Genomic DNA, 19,711 nt, shown 5'->3' on the forward strand with positions numbered 1-19,711 from the left:
TAGTCGCAGTAGAGGGTTTTGTTGCCTCCCGTCCTTTCTTTGAGTTGTCGGGCTTTCGGAATGATGCCTCGATCTGCTATTTGGTGGTATATTTCGGTAATTGGTGCTGTCAGGTGCGTGTAGTTAGAGAATTTGCCAATTCTCGGTGGTCGATTTGTATTTGTCGGTCTGGGGTGGTCCTTTTGACTCTCTCTGGGTGGTGGATTTTGGCGAGAAGTCGGGTTGCCGTGTGGGGTGTTGCCGTGCTGCCGTTTGTTGGCGGCGACAACCTGGCTGACTTCTTCGTCATTGATGTAATCTTTGGCGACATTCTGGATCTCGTGCATGGTCCATACCGGTTTGGTGGTGAGGTGTTTGCGAAAATCTTCGTTCATGAGTCCGTTGGTTAAGCAAAGGCTCGCGACGGAATCCGTGAGTCCGTCGACTGTTAGGCATTCGTCGTTGAAGCGGTCGAGGTATTTCCTTGTGGATTCTTCTTGTTTTTGCGTGACCCCTAGCAAACCGATGGGGTGCTTGGCTTTGGTGATTCTAGTTTTGAACTGGGCCATGAACTTTCGTGTTATATCGTGGAAACTGGCTATGGATCCGTTTGGGAGGGCGTTAAACCATTTGATTGCTGGCCCTGCAAGGGTTACCGGGAAGGCTCTGCATCGGACCGCGTCGGCCGCTCCCTCTAGGTTCATCCTGGCCTCGAAGGCCGTTAGATGTTCCTGGGAGTCCTTGGTCCCATCGTACTTCATGTCGGTAGGTTTGTCGAAACCTTTGGGGAGTTTTGCTCTTAAGATTCTTTCTGTGAAGGGTGTAGTTCCCATTATTGTGTGGTCGTTTCTTGTGCGCTTGGTATTCCAGTACCTCCGATCTTCATCTGAGTCGTGTTGACGACTTAAATCTCGGGAAGCGCTGCGGTGGTGTTTTTTTGTTGTACCGCCGTTCCGGCGATTTCTCGTGTCCGTGGTCGCGTGAGGCGCTGCGACCGTTTCTCCTATCGGGTCGTCGGGTTGGCGACCTGCCGCGGCGAGATCTTGATCTGGAAGTTGCTTGGCTTCCGTGTTCGTTGTTGTGTTTTTCTCTATTGGTCAATTTGCCTTCGAGCTCCTGGACCCGGAGGCAGAGATCCTGGATGATCTGTGCCGCTTTGTCCCTGGCCTTCTCAGGATGTCGTTGGTCCGTGACGACGTGGTCATTCGTGTGGTGGACAGTACTTGCTATTCTTGCTTGGTTCGCGACCTCCCGGTGTTCTGGGGTTGGATGAAGCGGTCGGGAGTCATCCTGGCTTGAGGGGGTTTCCTCCAGGACGTCCCCCATCCGGCTCGGCTGGCGCAAGTTCCCCACAGACGGCGCCAATGTACGAGATGTCTCTGGTACGGGTTGAGGGATGGATCGGGAACCTGCGGACCTGGGCTGAAGCCGGGTTGCCTGACTGGAGCAATGGGGTGAGGTACCTGCAAAGACACTCCGACGCTCAAGTCAGAATGGATCTAAGATGTATAAGGTGTGAGGAATGTGTGGATACCTGGAGGGACTTGGGTCCTCTATTTATAGGCGATGATGGGTATCTTATCTTATCTTATCTGGTTAAGATAAGATGGACGAATGAATTCGAAAGTTGGTTAGGAGCTTCTGAAAAGCCGGTTTCTGGGGCCTTCTGAGCGAGGTGCGGGTTGGACCCGTGGAGTCGGGTTGGGTGCAGTCCCGGGTCCGAACTCCGTGGCTCGCGTCCGTAACACATTATTCATGTGTATAAAACATCCCTTTCAACAGTTTGATCAAGGAATAATCTTATCTAAAACAACCAATATATAGAAGAATGTATGTGTCAAAATGGGAGTTGGAAGAAACCTTATTGAAATTGTCTTAAAAGTAAAACATTATTTCAATCCTCTAAAGATATATGTATTGCCACATTATAGTCCTTTAAAGTATTTTAAAACTCTTTGGTAAGTGCTTTAATTTAAGATGGAAAATATTGAAATAAAATTAAAAAAATTGTGTTTATATCTCTTTTCTATCGTATCTAATTTTTGTATAAATAGAAAATCAACCTAATTTTTTTTTATTGAAATAGAGATATTCTATCTCTTACTTTTTGAATATATCTCTTTTCTCTAAGAAAAATTTATATCTCCTAATATCTCTATATAATTTAAGGTATATTTTATGATGTCTATAAATTACACATATTTCAACTTCATAAAAAATAAATCTCCTAGTAAATACATTTTTCAACACTTGTATTTATATAACTTAGACAAAAAATTTATAGACACTACATGCCCTAATTTTAAAATAGGATTTGAATCTAAAATACCGTCATATTTATGAAACACTAAATGTGATTGCTATAATGCTTAAAAAGTATTGCCTAACTAACCATATCAATTCTCTAAAAGTTAAAAATCTTTGAAGAATTTATACAACGAGAATAATCTTTAATAGATTACAGGATTTTTGAGAAATTTATACTCATTTAAAATATATTAAAGGAAAATAAAAATATCTCCCAATTTTTATTATACCTGATTGTTTTGAATTGTACACTGCATGAATTCATATTAAACAAAAGAGAAAATTTCACTTATCTCTTTCCTGTGAGATGCTAAAATAACACTTTTCTCGTTTCTATTTATAAAATGTACATTTTTCTCTCTTATAACTTTTAAAAAATCTCCTTTTTAATCTATTTTAAATTTTTTATATTAACTAATGTTAACTTTATCTATTTTTCAAGAAAAAATAAATTATTTTTTACAAAAGTATCATTTAACAAAAATTTTATTTTTTTGTCATTAAATTATGCTTACCAAAATGTCCTTTAATAATGTTAGAAATAAGAGACCAAACTAAAGAAAGTATTTTTGTGTATTATTCAGTCTGAGAAAAAATACAATGTACAAGGGGTATATATAGCTGCTAGAGAAATCAAAGTAATAAAGACATATAATCCTACAATTAATATACAGATACGCTATATAAATACAAATGATACTAATTGATCTGATTCAATTCTAATTATTCTCTTAACATCCCCCCATCAAACTCAAGTGGGAGCTAAGGATACCATTTTGAGTTTGGATAACAGAGTCCGAAAACCAGTCGGATGATGAGCCTTTGTGAAGATATCAGCAGTCTGATCCAGTGTTCCAACAGCGGCGATGAGACGAGCAGCATCAATAAAGCAGGTTGTTTGACAGTTTGACAAGAAATGTAATCAAAAGATTCATTTGGAACCTGACCTAAAACACCCTGAGACACAAGAGGACGCAGTTTTTCTAAGGAGGTGTGGACAAGACGTTGATGCCATAAGTGAAGGGTAGAAGGAGAAAAAGCAGCACAGAGATTTAGTATAGGAGGAATATGAAGATTTTCGAGTTCAAACAACCTTCCGACCTTACGTCCAGTCCCGATGATTTGTCCTGTCCGAGAATCCTGTACACGACAACCAGAAATGGAAAAAGTGACATCAAAACCCAGATCAACAAGTTGACCAACAGAAATAAGATTAAAGTTTAATTTGGGAATATAATAAGTATCAGGAAGATTAAGAGCTGACTGGGATATAGAACCATTGTGTGTTGCATGCAAGAGAGAGTCATTTGCAGTATTGACAGAAGGTCCATTTGTAGTGGTAGACAGGGACGAGAAAATATAAATTTTTATTAAAGGGTATTTTTGTAAAAAAAATAATTTATTTTTTCTTGAAAAATAGATAAATTTAAAATTAGTTAACACAAAAAAATTAAAATGGATTAAAGAGGAGGTTTTTTTAAAGTTATAAGAGAAGGGAATTTACATTTTATAAATAGAGGAAAGGGGAGTGTCATTTTAGCATCTCGTAGTGGAGGGGAGTGGAATTTTCTCTAAAAAATGATATTATCAAAATGAGTTATATTCTGTGTACACCAAAATCAGCTATTAAAGTCCGCCACCAGTATAAAATATATGCTGGAATACAAATACACATTGAAAATAAATTAAACCACATATGTATTTATACACAACTAAATTAGTGACTGATTTTAGTGGCTGATTTTGGTTTACAAATAATATTTTTTAATCAAAATAGAAGCCAAAAATATTTATTGCCTATAATTATATGCTTGTTTATGGCATCATTCATCAATATTTTTTTTGTCTTACTTTTCTTTTCTTGGCTTTGATTTTAGTCCACCGTATCATTGTTCCATGAAAGAAGCATCACACTTGGTAGCCTCATTGGTATCTCAAGCTTTCTTGAACTCTCAAGGAGATCAACAAGGGGAAGAATGGTGGTGGAACCCTCAAGGGAAGAAAACAAAAGGAATCATCACAACAAGCTTAAGCCATGGCTCTTGTCACTTTGTTCAAGGCTAAGAACCGATGCAGTTGTGAGTGGGAATGATGTTATTGTTCCTTCTCTTGGTCACTACCTTGAAGCCGAGAGACGAGCCAGAGATGTGGTTGCTTGTACGACAAGGAACCAAATTAGTACTACGATTACTCATGGTGATGGTATGTCTCCTCTTTATCAAGATTCAAGGACATTGTTTGGGGGGAGCTAAGTTCGCGTTCCATCAATTTGACGGAAGAGAAAGATGTGAAGGATATGGAACGCCAATAGTTTTTCCTCGTTTGTGTGGATAACTAATTAAATTAACAGATAAACCTTTAACTCATTTCAGTATCTTTCATTAAACAGTATGTTTGTACTTATTGTACCAAAACAAGAGCTACAACTAGGACTCTAATAAAAACAGAATTGAAGTACTTAGTTATATTCCAACATTTTTGTTAATAAAAATATTATAATTTTAGCAAAGATGCAATGAGTGGTTATGGAAATAAAAAATGGATGATGCATTAAGGCCTTTTTATTTCCTCGGTTAAGAGAGTCCTGGTAGACCTTATTAGATGCTTTTAGAATTTGTGATTTTCCTTGTTGGATTTCTAGTTCATGTAAAAGTTAGTTGTTTAACGTTTGAGTTTTTTTGTTTTTGTTTTTCTTGCTAAATATGTAATGATGTATTCAAAAAAATTTTGTGATCTATGTACATCTTTTTTTTTATTATTATTATTTGTTGATCTAAAAACCGTCATAAATAATTTTTTTTAAACATCAAAACTTCTTTCTGTAGTTAATTCTTCTTTAAAAATAATCTTGTAACTTCTTTATCTGAAATCTCTTTCGTCTGTGTTTCAATAATAGAATTCACAATCTCTTTCTTCTTCTTATTCATAAGGCAATAACTCCTTTTATGTTTCAAATCTCAAAATTATTAGTCATACCTATTGCATACCATAATTTTATTGACGTTGTATATTTTGCTTCTATAATAATTGTTGTAGCCAACTTCTCCTTTAAATTAAGGGGTGAAGCTAGAAAATATTTAATGGGAGAGGGGCAATATTTTTTTTGAATTTTTTACTTTAATAAAAAAATAAAAAATAACTATACATAAAAAATTTTAATTGAAAATAACAACTAAAACTTAAGATTTTTAGATATTTCTAGCAAAATTATAAGAAATTATTTAAGAAAATGTATTTATAATTCACGTAAATAATTTGAATCACAACTATAACTTATGTAATGGAAAAATTAATAACAGTATTACTAGAATTGAAATGAATTAAAATTTGCAACTTACATAAATAATTAGGCTCTTATTTTCTTAATTCAAAGACATTTATTTATTGAATATATATTAAAAGTAGTTACAATTTCTTTCTCAATGTAAATGTGTAAGAAATTCATCTGTCATTTTACTTTATAGTCTTATTTTAATAATTTTTACTTACTTTATAGTCTTATTTTAATAATTTTTATTATTGAGAATGTTCTTTCTGTTGTAGTTATAGATACTGAAAGAGTCAAGATATTGCGAATCAATCTATCAACTAAATGATAAGTTCTTGATTTTTCCGTTTCTTTCAGTCTTTGATATAACTCAGAAAGTATCTAACATATTTTAAATGATTCAGTATATCAAATTTATAATATTGCAAGTGAACATTTAAAAGAATTCCTTCATGATTAAAAAAATAAAAAAGATAAAAATTTTCAGCTAACTTGCATATATTCTGAATATTAAACAACCTAAAATTGTCTTTAGGATCCAAAGTAGTACTTAAAGTCAAAAGTTTCATAATTTTCTCGTTAAATCTACTATTTAACTCTTGTATTTAAAAGTCAATTGCTGCTAAAAACACATCTATCATTATCCTCAATTTTTGAAGTATTTTGATGTGAAAACAACATGCATTGCACTCAAAATATCTTGAAATTTTTATTTTAATGCTAGGCACGAAATATTAGTAATTTCCTTCATCAAATATAATGAAAAAAATTCAAATGAGGATAGCACTTTCTTGACACCATAAACCTCACCTCTTTGAGCAAAATTTGTAATTTTATCAATAATATTATTAAAAACGGTCTGAATAGCTATAAACATTCTTTATTGAGTTACAAATAGAATGAAAGTGATGAGAACTTCATCTTGCATTTCTAACTTTTTGCAAAGTGTCCACTTAGTTTGCACATTGATCTGTTTCTAATTCATTATTGTTGAACCAATGTAACAAACTGGGGCTTCAACTCAAAGTTGTTAGCATTAACAATAGATGTCACAATACTAGGAGTAATGAAAGACCCAAGGGTCCTCCTAGGTTGAGAAGCATTAGTATTGTGATTTGCATTCTCTGTCATGTTGAATTCAAACTCTTATGTAACTGTCTCTTCAATTTCTTCTTCAACTCTTTGATTTCTAGCTTGTTTCCTTTGTCGCCAAAGAGTTATTTCAATTTCAGGATCTTATTGAAGAGGTTATTTGTTCCTGTTGTTCTGCATATACAAAAACAACAAGAAAATCAAATTGGAACTCCCTTCCCAGTGGCGAAGGAAATTCCCAGGGGGGAATAAAACAAAAACAGTAAATAAATAAAAGTTAAAAAGGTCTAATCTAGGTAATCAATTGATTGGTAGTTTGTTAACCATGATTAATCCCCGGCAACGGCGCCAAAAATTTGATGCGAATTTTACACCACAATACTACCGGAAGTGCACCGGGTCATACCAAGTAATAAACTCACGGTGAGCGAGTGTCGATCCCACGAGGATTAACAGATTAAGCAAGCAATAGTCAATTGATTAATCTAGTCAGACAATCAAAATTAGGGTTTTTAAAAGCTTTAACATAAACAGTAAAGTAACAAAAGCAAATAGTGAGCATTGGAAGAGAATATAATTAAAAGAGTTAAAGTTTTAGAGATGTTGAAACTTCCGGATTAATACCTTTTACTTTCCACCTTGATCATGCAAAGATATAATCAGGGCGAATCATCAATAATCAAACCCCAATCCTTGGCAATTCGATTTCTCTTTAACCTAATTAATCACTAATCCCTTAGTCAATTATTTAAGAAAAGAGTTAAGCACGTTCACTGATTCATAAGCCACACAATTCATAAGAATCTCCCCTAGTTGATTTTATGTCACTTATTAAGTCTAGTTTCACAACTTAAGATTTGTGAGAATTGGTTTTCAAGCTTAATTCAATTAATTTACTTTTTCAAAAAGTTAAAAGAATTCAAGTCAGAGAAGAATTGTTTCCCAACACATTCAAAACCTTTAAGATGAAGAACAAAAACCTATTCTTGAAAAGATATCAATGCATCAATCAAAGGTAGAAAAAGCTAGTATATTAATCCATATAATCAACAGAGCTCCTAACCTTATCCAAGGAGAATTAGTTGCTCATGTTCTTCAGAGAAATCCTAGAATTATCAAAAGTAAAAATTGTCGAAGAAGAAGAGAAGATCCTCAAAGTGTCTAACTACTCTCTTTAAATACTAACCTTAATAAAATTCAAATTCAATAACAAAATAGAGTCAAATTTAAAATAAAATCAAATCTAACTAATTAGTGTTTTCTTTCAGCAAAGCTCTCAATCCCATCTCCTTGAAATCCTCAATTAATTGTTGTGATTAGTGGGCTTGAGATTGAGCTTTGAGAAAATCATATAATTGTTGCATGATTGGAGAACTTAGTGGGTAAATTGAGCCCCCGGAGAGTGATCAGAATTTCACGTGGCACGTGAAGGATTCACGTTGCACGTGGAGCTCAAACTCCATTTGTTTCACTCACTGGATGGATCACGTTGCACGTAGAGTGTCTCACATGGTACGTGGTCTTCATTTACTTCAACAGTTGGCTCTGTTTGCTCTATTTCATTTTGCGTGAAAAAAATCACATCCCACATGAAAGTGTAATCGTACGTACGCATGCCTCATGCGTACGTATGATAGCTCAAAATCTTCTTGTTGTGCGTATGCATGGGTTATGCGTATGCACGATAGCCAATGTCCCATGTGAAAGCCTTCACGTCCCGGTTCTCACGTCTATTCTTCTACGTACCACATTGAAATGAGGGACATGTGTACGCATTGGTCATGCGTATGCATGATTGAGCATATTTCGCCACTTGTGCGTACGCATGGGTCATGCATACGCATGGCTTCTGTTTTGGCGTTGCACGCCAGTACTCCTACATTGGATGTTAGAGTGTCTAGTGCCCCTGGGAGGGTATAATTGATTGGCGTGGCATGTTGCCCTCCCCATGTTACACATGAAAGCTGATTTTAACACAGGGAACTCTCTGTTTAGTCCAGAGTGTAACACCCTAATTACCCTAAGTCTTACCTCTAGCCGTAAAGTAAAGGTTAATCAGAGGTTATGACAATTCTAAGGCTTATACATATTTATATAGAAGGAAATAATATATTCTAGAAGCCCGGTGAAGGATTAAGCTCAAAAACAGAATTACAAAAAGCGCAAAACATTCACACAAAGCTAACGTACAAGACACAAGGTATAGATGCAAGAGAATAAAACATATATATATATAAACTGTAACACCCTAATTACCCTATGCCTTACTTCTAGCCGTAAAACAAAGGTTAATCAGAGGTTACGACAGTACTAAGGCTTATACATATTTATATATAGAAGGAAATAATATATTCTAGAAGCTCGATGAAGGATTAAGCTCAAAGACAGATTTACAAAAGTGCAAAACGTTCACACGAAGCTAACGCATAAGACACAAAGTATAGATGCAAGAGAAAAGAACATATATAAATATAAGAGTATAATAATCATAGGGAACTAGCCGCAGCTTGCGGAGTTTAAGCCGACTAGTTACAAATAGAAAAATATAGAGTTTTGGAGTTAAAACAGCTTATACAACTTATCTCTCAAGTAAGCCTCTAAGGCCATAAAGATAAACACACAAAGAGATGTGAGAGTAACTATAACAAAGTAAAATAGAAATAAACCAAGGAGGAACCATACTCCGCTCTGTCATCATATCCGCAATCTCACCGAAGTGAATTTGTAACCTGCGTCTGAAAAACAACAACAAAGTATAGAATGAGAACCGTAGGTTCTCAGTATGGTAACAGTGCCTAATATGTAAGATGTAAGGCTCCAGGACGCCGAAGGCAATCCTAGAACTTCACACCGATACCGATATTCAAGCTTAGAATAAAATAAATAAATAATTAACTTAAACCGTAACCATGGTTATCTAAACTTAGGGATCTCTAACTAATATTAATTACACCCCTGTATCCCACAGCCTTCACCAACCTAACCTCCATGCGATCCCATCGCCACCACCTACCTAACGTCCTCAGCACCAGAAAATCACAATTAATGCAAACAAGAAATACACAGGTAATAATCATATATCACAATTAATTCAAGAAGCAAGTAGGGATATTATACAGTTAGGCAAACTCAAGTAATCAAAGCAAACAAACACATAAAAGATGCATATGATGAATACCTGTCCTATTGGCTCGTGATATCACTTGTCGGTCTGTAAATGCCAACCCGACACATCCTCCCGGATGTAGCCTTTTCTGCCATGCCAGGGATATAGTGCCCTGCACACTCATGTAGTAGGGAGTCTACTACGCCAAGGATATAGACCCCGCACACTTCATGCAGCAGAGAAGGAAACAACAACAACTGTTCATGCAGCAGAGAAATCTGCTACACCAGGGATATAGGCTCTGCACACTCTCAACAACATCTACTCATGCAGCAGAGGAATCTGCTACGCCAGGAATATAGGCCCTGCACACTCTCAACAACATCTCCGTGTCCTTGACTCATCTCAACCACTGTCCATCGACCTCAAATCATCACCAGTCATCACCATTCCTCATTTCAAATCATTTTCAATTATCAATTCTCAACATCCCAAGGATATAGTGCTTGGCATGCTTTCCTTCAATATCCATCAAGCTCATAATAACCATCATCATTTCTTAATTCCATTCCGAACTCATTGGTTCATCAGTTTCTCAATTCGTTGTCAGTAATCACCAAGTTCACTACTCTTCCTTCTCTCCTAACCAAACTCATCCTCAATACACCAGAAACCTAAACCTCCGTTCGCTAACTTTTCAAAGTGAAAACCAAATTAAATCTCCTAGGACCTTTCCCATGTTTTGATACCCAAAAATAAGCTTAAAAGTCTTAAATAGGTGTCACAGAAGTTTACAAGCTTGTTGGAAAGGTGAAACAGTTAAAAACAGAAATTTAGTTAGAAAATAGGGTGTGTGCGTACGCACAGGAGTGTGCATGCGCACGCCCAGGAGGATTTTCAAAAGTGTGCGTACGCTCTCAGCAGAATGCACTTTCCAACGTGTTCGTGCGCACAGCTTGCAGAACTTCGTTGGTTATAAGTGCGCACAGGACGTGCTAGCGCTCCCATCAGTAAGCCTTCCCCTGTATGTGCGTACACACAAGGGTGTGCGTGTGCACAGGTCCAAAAACTCACAGGGGTGTGCGTGCGCACAAGGCTGTGCGTGCGCACACAAACCAGGAATTACAAAATTCTGCAACATTGCAGAATTCAGATTTTGACACCAAACTTTGAATGATTATAACTTCCTCTACAAAAATCCAAATTTTACAAACTTTATATCCATTTAAAGATTTTTCCATGAACTTTAATTTAAAACAAATTCCAACAAATTTTGAAAATTTATGCTCAAGTTATGATCCGTCAAAGTTCACCAAAAATCTGTTTCTACCAAAAACCTCAAAACCTCAATTTTAACCACTCTCAATCCAAAACCAACTCAATCACTTTTCAACCATACCAAAACAACCCAAAATTCATACCAAATACTACTTCAACCATTTTATCAATTGCCCAACCTTCTCAATCATTAAACCATCTAATACTCACCTCATTCCAACTCTAATCTCAACTTAATATCACATCCAAATTCCTCAACCACCATTCAATATTAACTCCAACCACAAGATTCAAAACCCTAAAATAATCATCAACATATATCATCACACATCATAATCATTATTCAACAACATCCAAAGTCATCATAAAGACTCATAATTCTCTTCATTCACCAATAATATTCCCCTTAATCATCATTAATTGATCATCAACAATACCACAACTCTCAACAACCATAACAAATCTCAACATTCATCATCAAATTTCTCAACACCAACAACCATCAATATATAATATCACTCCTCAACAATATCCACTCCATACACTATTATATCAATTACTAAACCACAATTCACATTCAATTCAATCCTATCTTAAGGTCAACTAGCCTAAGTATCCAGAAACATTACATATTACATAAAAGAAACTGAAACCATACCTTGGTCGATTCCCAAATGAATCAAACACCAAAACAAAGTCACCAAGCTTGATCCAAAGCCTCAACCAACTCCAACAAACACCAAAACTCAATCTAACATCACATAACATACAAACATCAAACCTATGGTTTACAAAAACAACTAAACACAAAGATTTAGTGAAGCCTTACCTTATCCAATGAGATTAGGGATAAAATTCAATAATTACCCACTACTAGAGATCACCTAAACAAGCAAAACCATAAAATCTACTCAAAAACCAAACCCCAAAAATGTAAAAAGTTAGGGCAGGAAACTGGGGATTAAGACGTAATTTCTTACCAGATTTGCTTAGATAGAAACGAAGAGCTCGTCGAGAGCTTTGCGTGGCCACAAATGACTTGTCAATCAGAGCTCCGTAACTCAAGTTATGGCTCCCAGAAGATGGAAGTGAATAGTGACAATGGGTTTCACCCCACCATCACCTATCAGAGTTCTCTCTATCTCTTCTCAACAAAATGAGTTTAAAACTCATTAAACACACATATATATGTTACACCTTCGGCCCGATTTGGGTCCGGTCCAACCCGTTAGTGGTTTTAGCCCGTTTGGCCCACTTTGGGCAAAAACCTTTAAGATTAGTGCCCGGTTTTCAATTCTAAATTATTTTTGTCTTTTTTAAAACAATAAATCAATTTTTAAAATCTTATTTTTCTCAAAACACAGTACTGGATAGTCTAGAGCTGGTACTGCCAGCTTAAGTGCCAGTACACATTTTTACAAAAACTTTTCAAAAAGGATCCCTTTTCCAACTCAGAAAAACCCATTGAAATCAAATTTCACCTTTAAATTTTTAAATTAAAACTTCTAAATTTTGAATCTACTCCGGAAACTTAAAAGTTATTATTTTATTAAAATAGTTTTGCCAGTTCTTACACAGAGAGCTTTCTGTTTCCTTCTCTCTTTATGCTCAAAGTGATTCTTGGCTCATTTTCTCTTTAAATCTTTGTTAATTCTCTTCCAAATTCCCTGAAATTAATAAATACACACTAACTCAAAGTATTTCTCAATTAACTATGAAATTATTATTTAACTTGCAATAATTCTTAGTTTATCGCATGGAATTCTAAGAGAAAAACACTAAAGATGCAAACGCATCACCACACTAAACTTAGTACTTTGGTTGTCCTCAAGCAAAAGAAAAGAAAAAAAAAAGAATTGTTTTAGATGAAAGGGGGTTGAATCATTCTTGAAGCTCATGTCTCTCTTAGGAGTGGGGTTTAGCAAATCGTGTGAGTACCTTGAATTATATCTATCTTTAATGAATCTTGTATTCCTAGGAGTGGAGGATCCCTGAGAGTTAAGGCTCGGATAATATTATGGGATCCTTCTTTTACTCTTTGATTGATCCTTGAATCCTTTATTTGCACAGAGAGCTTTTTAGGTTGACAACTCTAAATGCTCTATTTTCAAGGCAACTCTTGGTAGTGGGCATTCAATCGATAATCCCGGGCTAGTTGGCCTAAGTTACTGGGTGATAAGGCACCGTTCGGATCTAATTATCCGAGCCACTCCATGATACGTTCGTACCACAAGCATATAGTTAAAGATTTTAAGTTTTCAGCCATCGATGTCCAGAGCCTTTTTGGGCTTTTAAATGCTTTGTCTCAAGGAAACTCTTAATAGTGGGCTTTCGGTCGATAATCCCATACTAGTTAGCCTAAGTTACCGGGTGATGAAGCACCCCTCGGTTCTAATCGCCCAAGTCCTATCCTTGGACAATCACACCACAGACACATAACTGGGCTCTTTAACAATTGATGCTCAAAGCTTTGCAACCTTTGATCTTTATCTTGATTTTTCTTTGTTGTTTCTTTTCTCTCTTTCTTTTCTTTTTTTTTTCTTTTTCAATTCAACTTCAAGGATTCTTTTCTCTTGGTAAAAAATCTCATAATACCTCTCTAAGCCTCATGCTCATAAGGAATCATCCTTTCTTTTTATACACGATCATTAACCCTTTTAACTCAATCCATGATTATCACACTTAATGCACCGCCACTTATTATTAGAGAACCTTTATTTGTCAAATTCAACTTTTCTCCATCCAAGCAACTCTTTTTCATATGATTAGAGTGCTTAAGAGGACTTCACAAGTAGTAAGTTCAGCAAGGATGATGAGATATAGAAAAACATGAAAATAGAGAAACAGAATACTAAGCACATAGAAGAATTGAAAGCTAGAAGCGTAAAGGAAACGATACCACCTTAATCATCATTATAGCCTCCAACACCAAACATAGAATGGTTGCTTGTCCTCAAGCAACAAATAAAATAAAAATAATGGTGATGGAAATAGGAATAGACAGAATTATCAAGTGAAGGTAATCAAGTAATGCAGAGGCTTATTAAAAAAAACAAAACTAAATTAAAATAAAACTAAATAAAAGATAAAACAATCCAAAATAAATAGGTTGTTAATGTGTTTGCATGGGGGGTGGGCCTTGGATAGGTGAAGTGTGGTAACACCAAACTTAGTGTGAGAACACCAAACTTAGTGTGCACAATAAATGTGAAACTAGGCCAAGTACCTAGTGAAGTGCAAATGTCCTATTGGTGTAGCACACTGATGCTCGGTTTCTTGTACAATTTAGAATTTCACAAATGAAATCTCGTTGCAAGTATAGTTCTAAACCAACAAAGAATCCTCGCATGCAAAAATATTGGTTGTCACAAGTACAAACCCCAATAAATTAACCGAAGTATTTAAACCTCGGGTCGTCTAACAAGGAATTGCAATGAAGTGGTTAATTATTGGCTATGAAGGTGCAAGGGGGGTTTGATTGATAAAAGAGGCAAGAAATTAAATGACAAGAAAAGTAAATCAAGCAAGAAAAGAAAGCAAGTAATAAATAGAGACATTCATGGCAAGGGTTGAGAATATAGGCTTTCTATCCTAGTCACTAATAACAATAATTAACAAGAATTTATCTTATTACGTCATCCTCAATGATGGAAGAAGGTAACATATTATCTTCACACTCGGAGAAAGTCTAAAAAGACAAGCTAATCTCAATTCAAACGTCCTAATCAACTCACTAATTGAATTAGCAAGAGATTAGAGTCAATGGAAACAATACTAGCTAACAACTCTAGATTACCAACATGGGTTGGGTATCCATGACTCAAGATCACCTAATTTCTCTTTCCAAACCAAGAATGCTCACAATCTATTCTAACATCCAGCCAAGTATTTTGTCAAACACTTGGAAGGAATAAAAGAAAAGCATAATAAATTGCAAGAAATAGTAAAATCTACCAATTACTAATTGCAAGGAAAGTGAAATCACAACTCAAATCAACAATCAAAAGAACATCAAATATTAAATTGCATTAAAGGAGATCCAAATCCAACATGAATGCATGAACATAAAAGAGACATGAAAGTAAGATTAACAAAAGAACCAAGAAGAATTGAAGTATTAGAACAAGGAATTGTAGAGGAAATAAGATAAAATCAAGTAATCAAATCTAGATCTAAGAGAAATTAACCTAATCCTAACCCAATTCTAGAGAGAAAAGGGAGCTTATCTCTCTAGAAAACTAACTAAAGGCTCATGATGACTAATTAAGTGATCCCCCTTGTTCAATCTTCAATTCTGCATGAAATACCCTCAGAAACGAGTTCGATTTGGGCCTGGGCAGCTCAAAAATCGCCCCCAGCAATTTTACTTTAAGTGAGTCACGTGCCGAGCGTCACGCGTATGCGTGGGTGACACGTGCACGTCACTGGCCAAAACTCCTACTCACGCGTACGCGTGGGTGACTTGTGCGCGTGGCTTGCAAAACTTCAATGCACGCGTACGCGTGGATGACGCGTGTGCATGGCTCTCAATTCTCCAAAAGCTCATTTCTTCATGAATTCTCCACTTTGCATGCCTTTCTCTTCACTTCTTCCATCCAATACTTGCCTTATGAACCTGAAATCACTCAACAAACACATCAAGGCATCGAATGGAATTAAAGTGAATTAAAATCACCAATTTAAGGGCCTAAAAAGCATGTTTTTACACTTAAGCACAAACTAAGAGAGAATTGCAAAACCATGCTATTTCATTGAATAAATTTGAGAAAAGGTGATAAAATCCCCTAAATTAAGCACAAGATAAACCACAAAATTGGGGTTTATCAAACCTCCCCACACTTAAACCAAGCATGTCCTCATGTTAAAATTAAGAAAGAAACAAAGGGTGTCAATATTTATTCAATGTAAACTACCTAGATGCAATCTATCTAAATGAATGCAATTACTTGGTCAAAATAAATCAATTCCCAAGAATACATATACAGTACAAGGGCTAAAGAAATATCTATCAAAGCAAACCCACAACTGAATTGAGTTATTAGAAAAATAGTTCTCAAACTTGCAAGAAAAGATTATCATGGGTGAAAGCATGTAATTGAGCGATCGAACCCTCACCGGATGTGTATCCGCTCTAGTCACTCAAGTGTATGGGGTTGATTCACTCAATTCTCTACTAATCATGTTTTCCAAAATTTATTTTTCATCTAACAATCAACAATTATTTCATGCATACATACATTCATCATGAGGACTTATTCATAGGTTGTAATGGGGCTAGGGTCAAGGTAGGATGCATATGGTCAAGTGAGTTTGAGATTTGAATCTTTGATTAAGCTTAAACTTCTCACCTAACCTATATAGCAACCTATACAATTTCAAAGCTAACCTAACTACCCATTCTTCTCTTTTTCACATACTCATGCATTTTCTTTTTTATCACCACACATATGCATTGATTTTTGTTGAACTTGACTTTGGGGGCATTTTGTCCCCTTTTTATTACTTTTCTTTTTCTTCTTTTTCTATTTTTTTTATTTTTTCCTTTTTATTTTTCTTTCTGTTTTTCTCATTTTTTTCTTTTCAAGCTAAAATATACACAAAAGCATCAATGCATATGGTTTAAACATAATTGATACATGAGTATGTACCCAATTCCCATGATTTTCAACAAAACCACAAAATACACTTTTATCTCCACCTAATGTTTCCAACTCTCCCAAAATCAAATGATACACTCTCACTAGCCTAAGCTAATCAAAGATCCAAACAAGGGACATTTATTATTTTTCGCTTTAGGCTTGTAATGTGCTAAAATTTAGAACAAATGGATTAAGCATAGGCTCAAAGTTGGCTAACAATGGAAGATAAAAGGTAGGCTATTTGGGTAAGTGAGCTATTGAAACAATGGCCTCAATCATATAAGTGCATGTATACACAAAATAATGGACATAAAGAATCAAACAAATTAAAGATTACAATCACAGAAAGAGAATAATGCACACAAGAATGAAAATAAGTGGTTATATAATGTAACCACACAATTAGGCTCAAATCTCACATGCTTGTGTTCTTAGCTCAAAAATCATGTTCCACAATATATGTAATTCAAACAAGTTCTAAAAAATATTATTTTTTTCAATCAATTGGGGTGCTCTATAGATAAATTTCTTGAAAAATCTCATTATTTTGACTAAGCTTATTATGTATATATATATGCAGAATAATAAAATGCAACTAAAAATCCTAGAAGACCTAAAATGAGATGCAAAAATGTTGGGATTAAAAATTTGTCACCCAAGAACGCCGACTGGTCAGACGACCTCCCCACACTTAAAAGTTTGCACCGTCCTCGGTGCATTCAAAGATGAGCAAGGGGGTACGGCGATTCTTCGAGTTGTCAACTTCAGCTGGCGAATCAACCGGTGTTGTGTGTTCTTTCTTCCTGCTTCTATTTTTGCTTTATGGTGCATCGGTCATGAAAAATAGAAAGTAACAGTGTAAGATGAGAAAATACAAAAGCAAGGAAGCGTAAGTTGTTGGAATGAGGTAAATCACTAGAATGGAGTGAGTGAACTAGTGTGACATTGATGCAGAATAGGTGTGTGAATTCTAAATTGGGCGCCCTTTAGAACACACACTATCATAGAGAGATATGTCACAATTACACAAAGAAAGTATGCACGTCACTCATTCTAGTGTGCTTGAGATACTTCGAAGAGGCTTGTACGTTAAGACAACCAAACAAGTAACAAGGAAGCATAAAAGCATTTAAGCAAAGTCAAGCAATTGTGAATTGGATAATGGATGGACATTGATAGATGTGCAAGGTAACTTTAATGAACAAGATGGAATGTGAAACTTACACATCAAACAATGACACATATTGAAGTTTATTTGCAACACCTAAGTGACATAGAGGTGGAGCACATGGATGCTATAGAACTTAAGAAAGAGAATACAGAAGTGAAAATCAATCACATAGCAAGCATGGTCCACAAAGTTTAGAGAGCTCAAAAAAATATGTCACTTAGGTAAGCTTTCGATCCAATTTCATAATTCCAAAATCTCAACGCATGAAATAGGTGATGTGAATACGGATCAAGCATAGCAAGCATCACCTAAAAAAATGCATTGATAATGTACAATTGCCTAACGATGGATGATGAATGCATGGCGGCCAAAATATGCAATTCAAAAGAGTTAAGATACTTGGAGGCAATGTACAAGTACTTGGTATTCAAAACATTAAGCATTAAGAACTTGAACCCAAGTAACAAAATTGTACCCTCAACAAAGAATCCAACAATGAATATCAAAAACAGTTATGCTAAAATAGCATTCAGTTAATAATAAGCAGCAATAAACAGTAAACAAGATTAATAATCCAACACTTATAATGAAATAGAAAAAATAAACATGAAACAAACTAACTAAAAAACTAACTAATCAACTAACTAAAAGAAATGGTGTTATATGGTGTTTGGTAGTGTTGGGTGATGGTTGAAGGGTGGAAAGAAGAGAGGAGAAGAGAGAAGAAGGAAAGAAATAGAAAGAAGAGAAGAAAAGAAGATGGGAGATGCAGGGCATCCCACGCATACGCGTCAGTGACGCGTGCGCGTGGAGTGGTGAAACGGATGCGACGCGTACGTGTAGATGGCTTATTTAGAGAGCGACATGTACGCGTTCTTCACGCTTACGCGTGGGTTGGCCTGCGCAAAAGGCACAGTGTTCGCGCAGTGCAGGCGCAACTCTCGGGTTTTTGGCTGGGAAGTGGAGTTTTGGGATCCACACGTATGCGTGGGTGACGTGTGCGCGTGGATGGTCAAAAATGCTTGGGGCACGCGTACGCGTAGGTTGGTGCTCTGTTTTTCAAAATTTTTGAAGTTTTTGCACCAAACTAAGCATACAAAACCTCCAAACAGCTACCAAAACACTATAAAATCTTATTTAACCTACTAGACTGCCAAATAAACTCAACAAACTAAACAAAGCATGAAATTAAACTTATTTTACCAATATTTACAAAAGAGAAAAAGGGAAAGATTTTACCATGGTGGGGTGTCTCCCACCTAACACTTTTGTTTATTGTCCTTAAGTTGGACTTATGGGGAGCTCCACTTCATCAAGGTGGCTTGTGCTTGAATCCATCCTTGAACATCCACCAATGCTTGGACTTCCAATAAGCTCCATCACTCAAAGTTAATAGCTCCAAGCTTTGATGGAGTTCTTCACAACCCATAGGCTCCCGAAGTTGATCCTCACATTGTAATCTGGGATCTCATACTTTGTTTTCACACCCATCTCCAAATTGGTTATGATAATTCCCTCCGGGTGGTAAGCAAGCCGAATTCTCATGAAGGCACCAAACTACCCTCCTAGACCCATCCAATTGAGCACTACACCAATCCATGCTCCTCAATTTTGAGCTTCCCACCATAATGAGTTTAGACTTACAACGCCAACCACTAAACATCCTCTTCTTACGCTTAATTCCACAAAGCGCCCTGGTGCACGAAATTGTGATGTCCAGGCTCAAAGAATCCCTGGCAACGTGAGCAACGTGGTACGCGTATGGCTCACAACTTCGATACAACTAACCAGCAAGTGCACTGGGTCGTCCAAGTAATACCTTACGTGAGTAAGGGTCGAATCCCACGGAGATTGTTGGTATGAAGCAAGCT

General features: G+C 36.0%; 1 protein-coding gene across 2 annotated transcripts in view; it reads left to right on the forward strand.

The window, feature by feature from the left end:
• Positions 1 to 4,778, forward strand: part of LOC107637812 (uncharacterized protein At3g17950-like) — a 17,969-nt gene extending 13,191 nt beyond the window's left edge. For both annotated transcript variants that reach the window (XM_016341113.2, XM_021121195.1), the window contains exon 4: positions 4,164 to 4,778. In XM_016341113.2, the coding sequence (XP_016196599.1) occupies positions 4,164 to 4,538 (375 nt within the window). In that variant the 3' untranslated portion in view covers positions 4,539 to 4,778. The remainder of the gene's footprint in view (positions 1 to 4,163) is intronic.

Source organism: Arachis ipaensis, chromosome B04, assembly GCF_000816755.2.
Source record: "Arachis ipaensis cultivar K30076 chromosome B04, Araip1.1, whole genome shotgun sequence".
Lineage (NCBI taxonomy): Eukaryota > Viridiplantae > Streptophyta > Magnoliopsida > Fabales > Fabaceae > Arachis > Arachis ipaensis.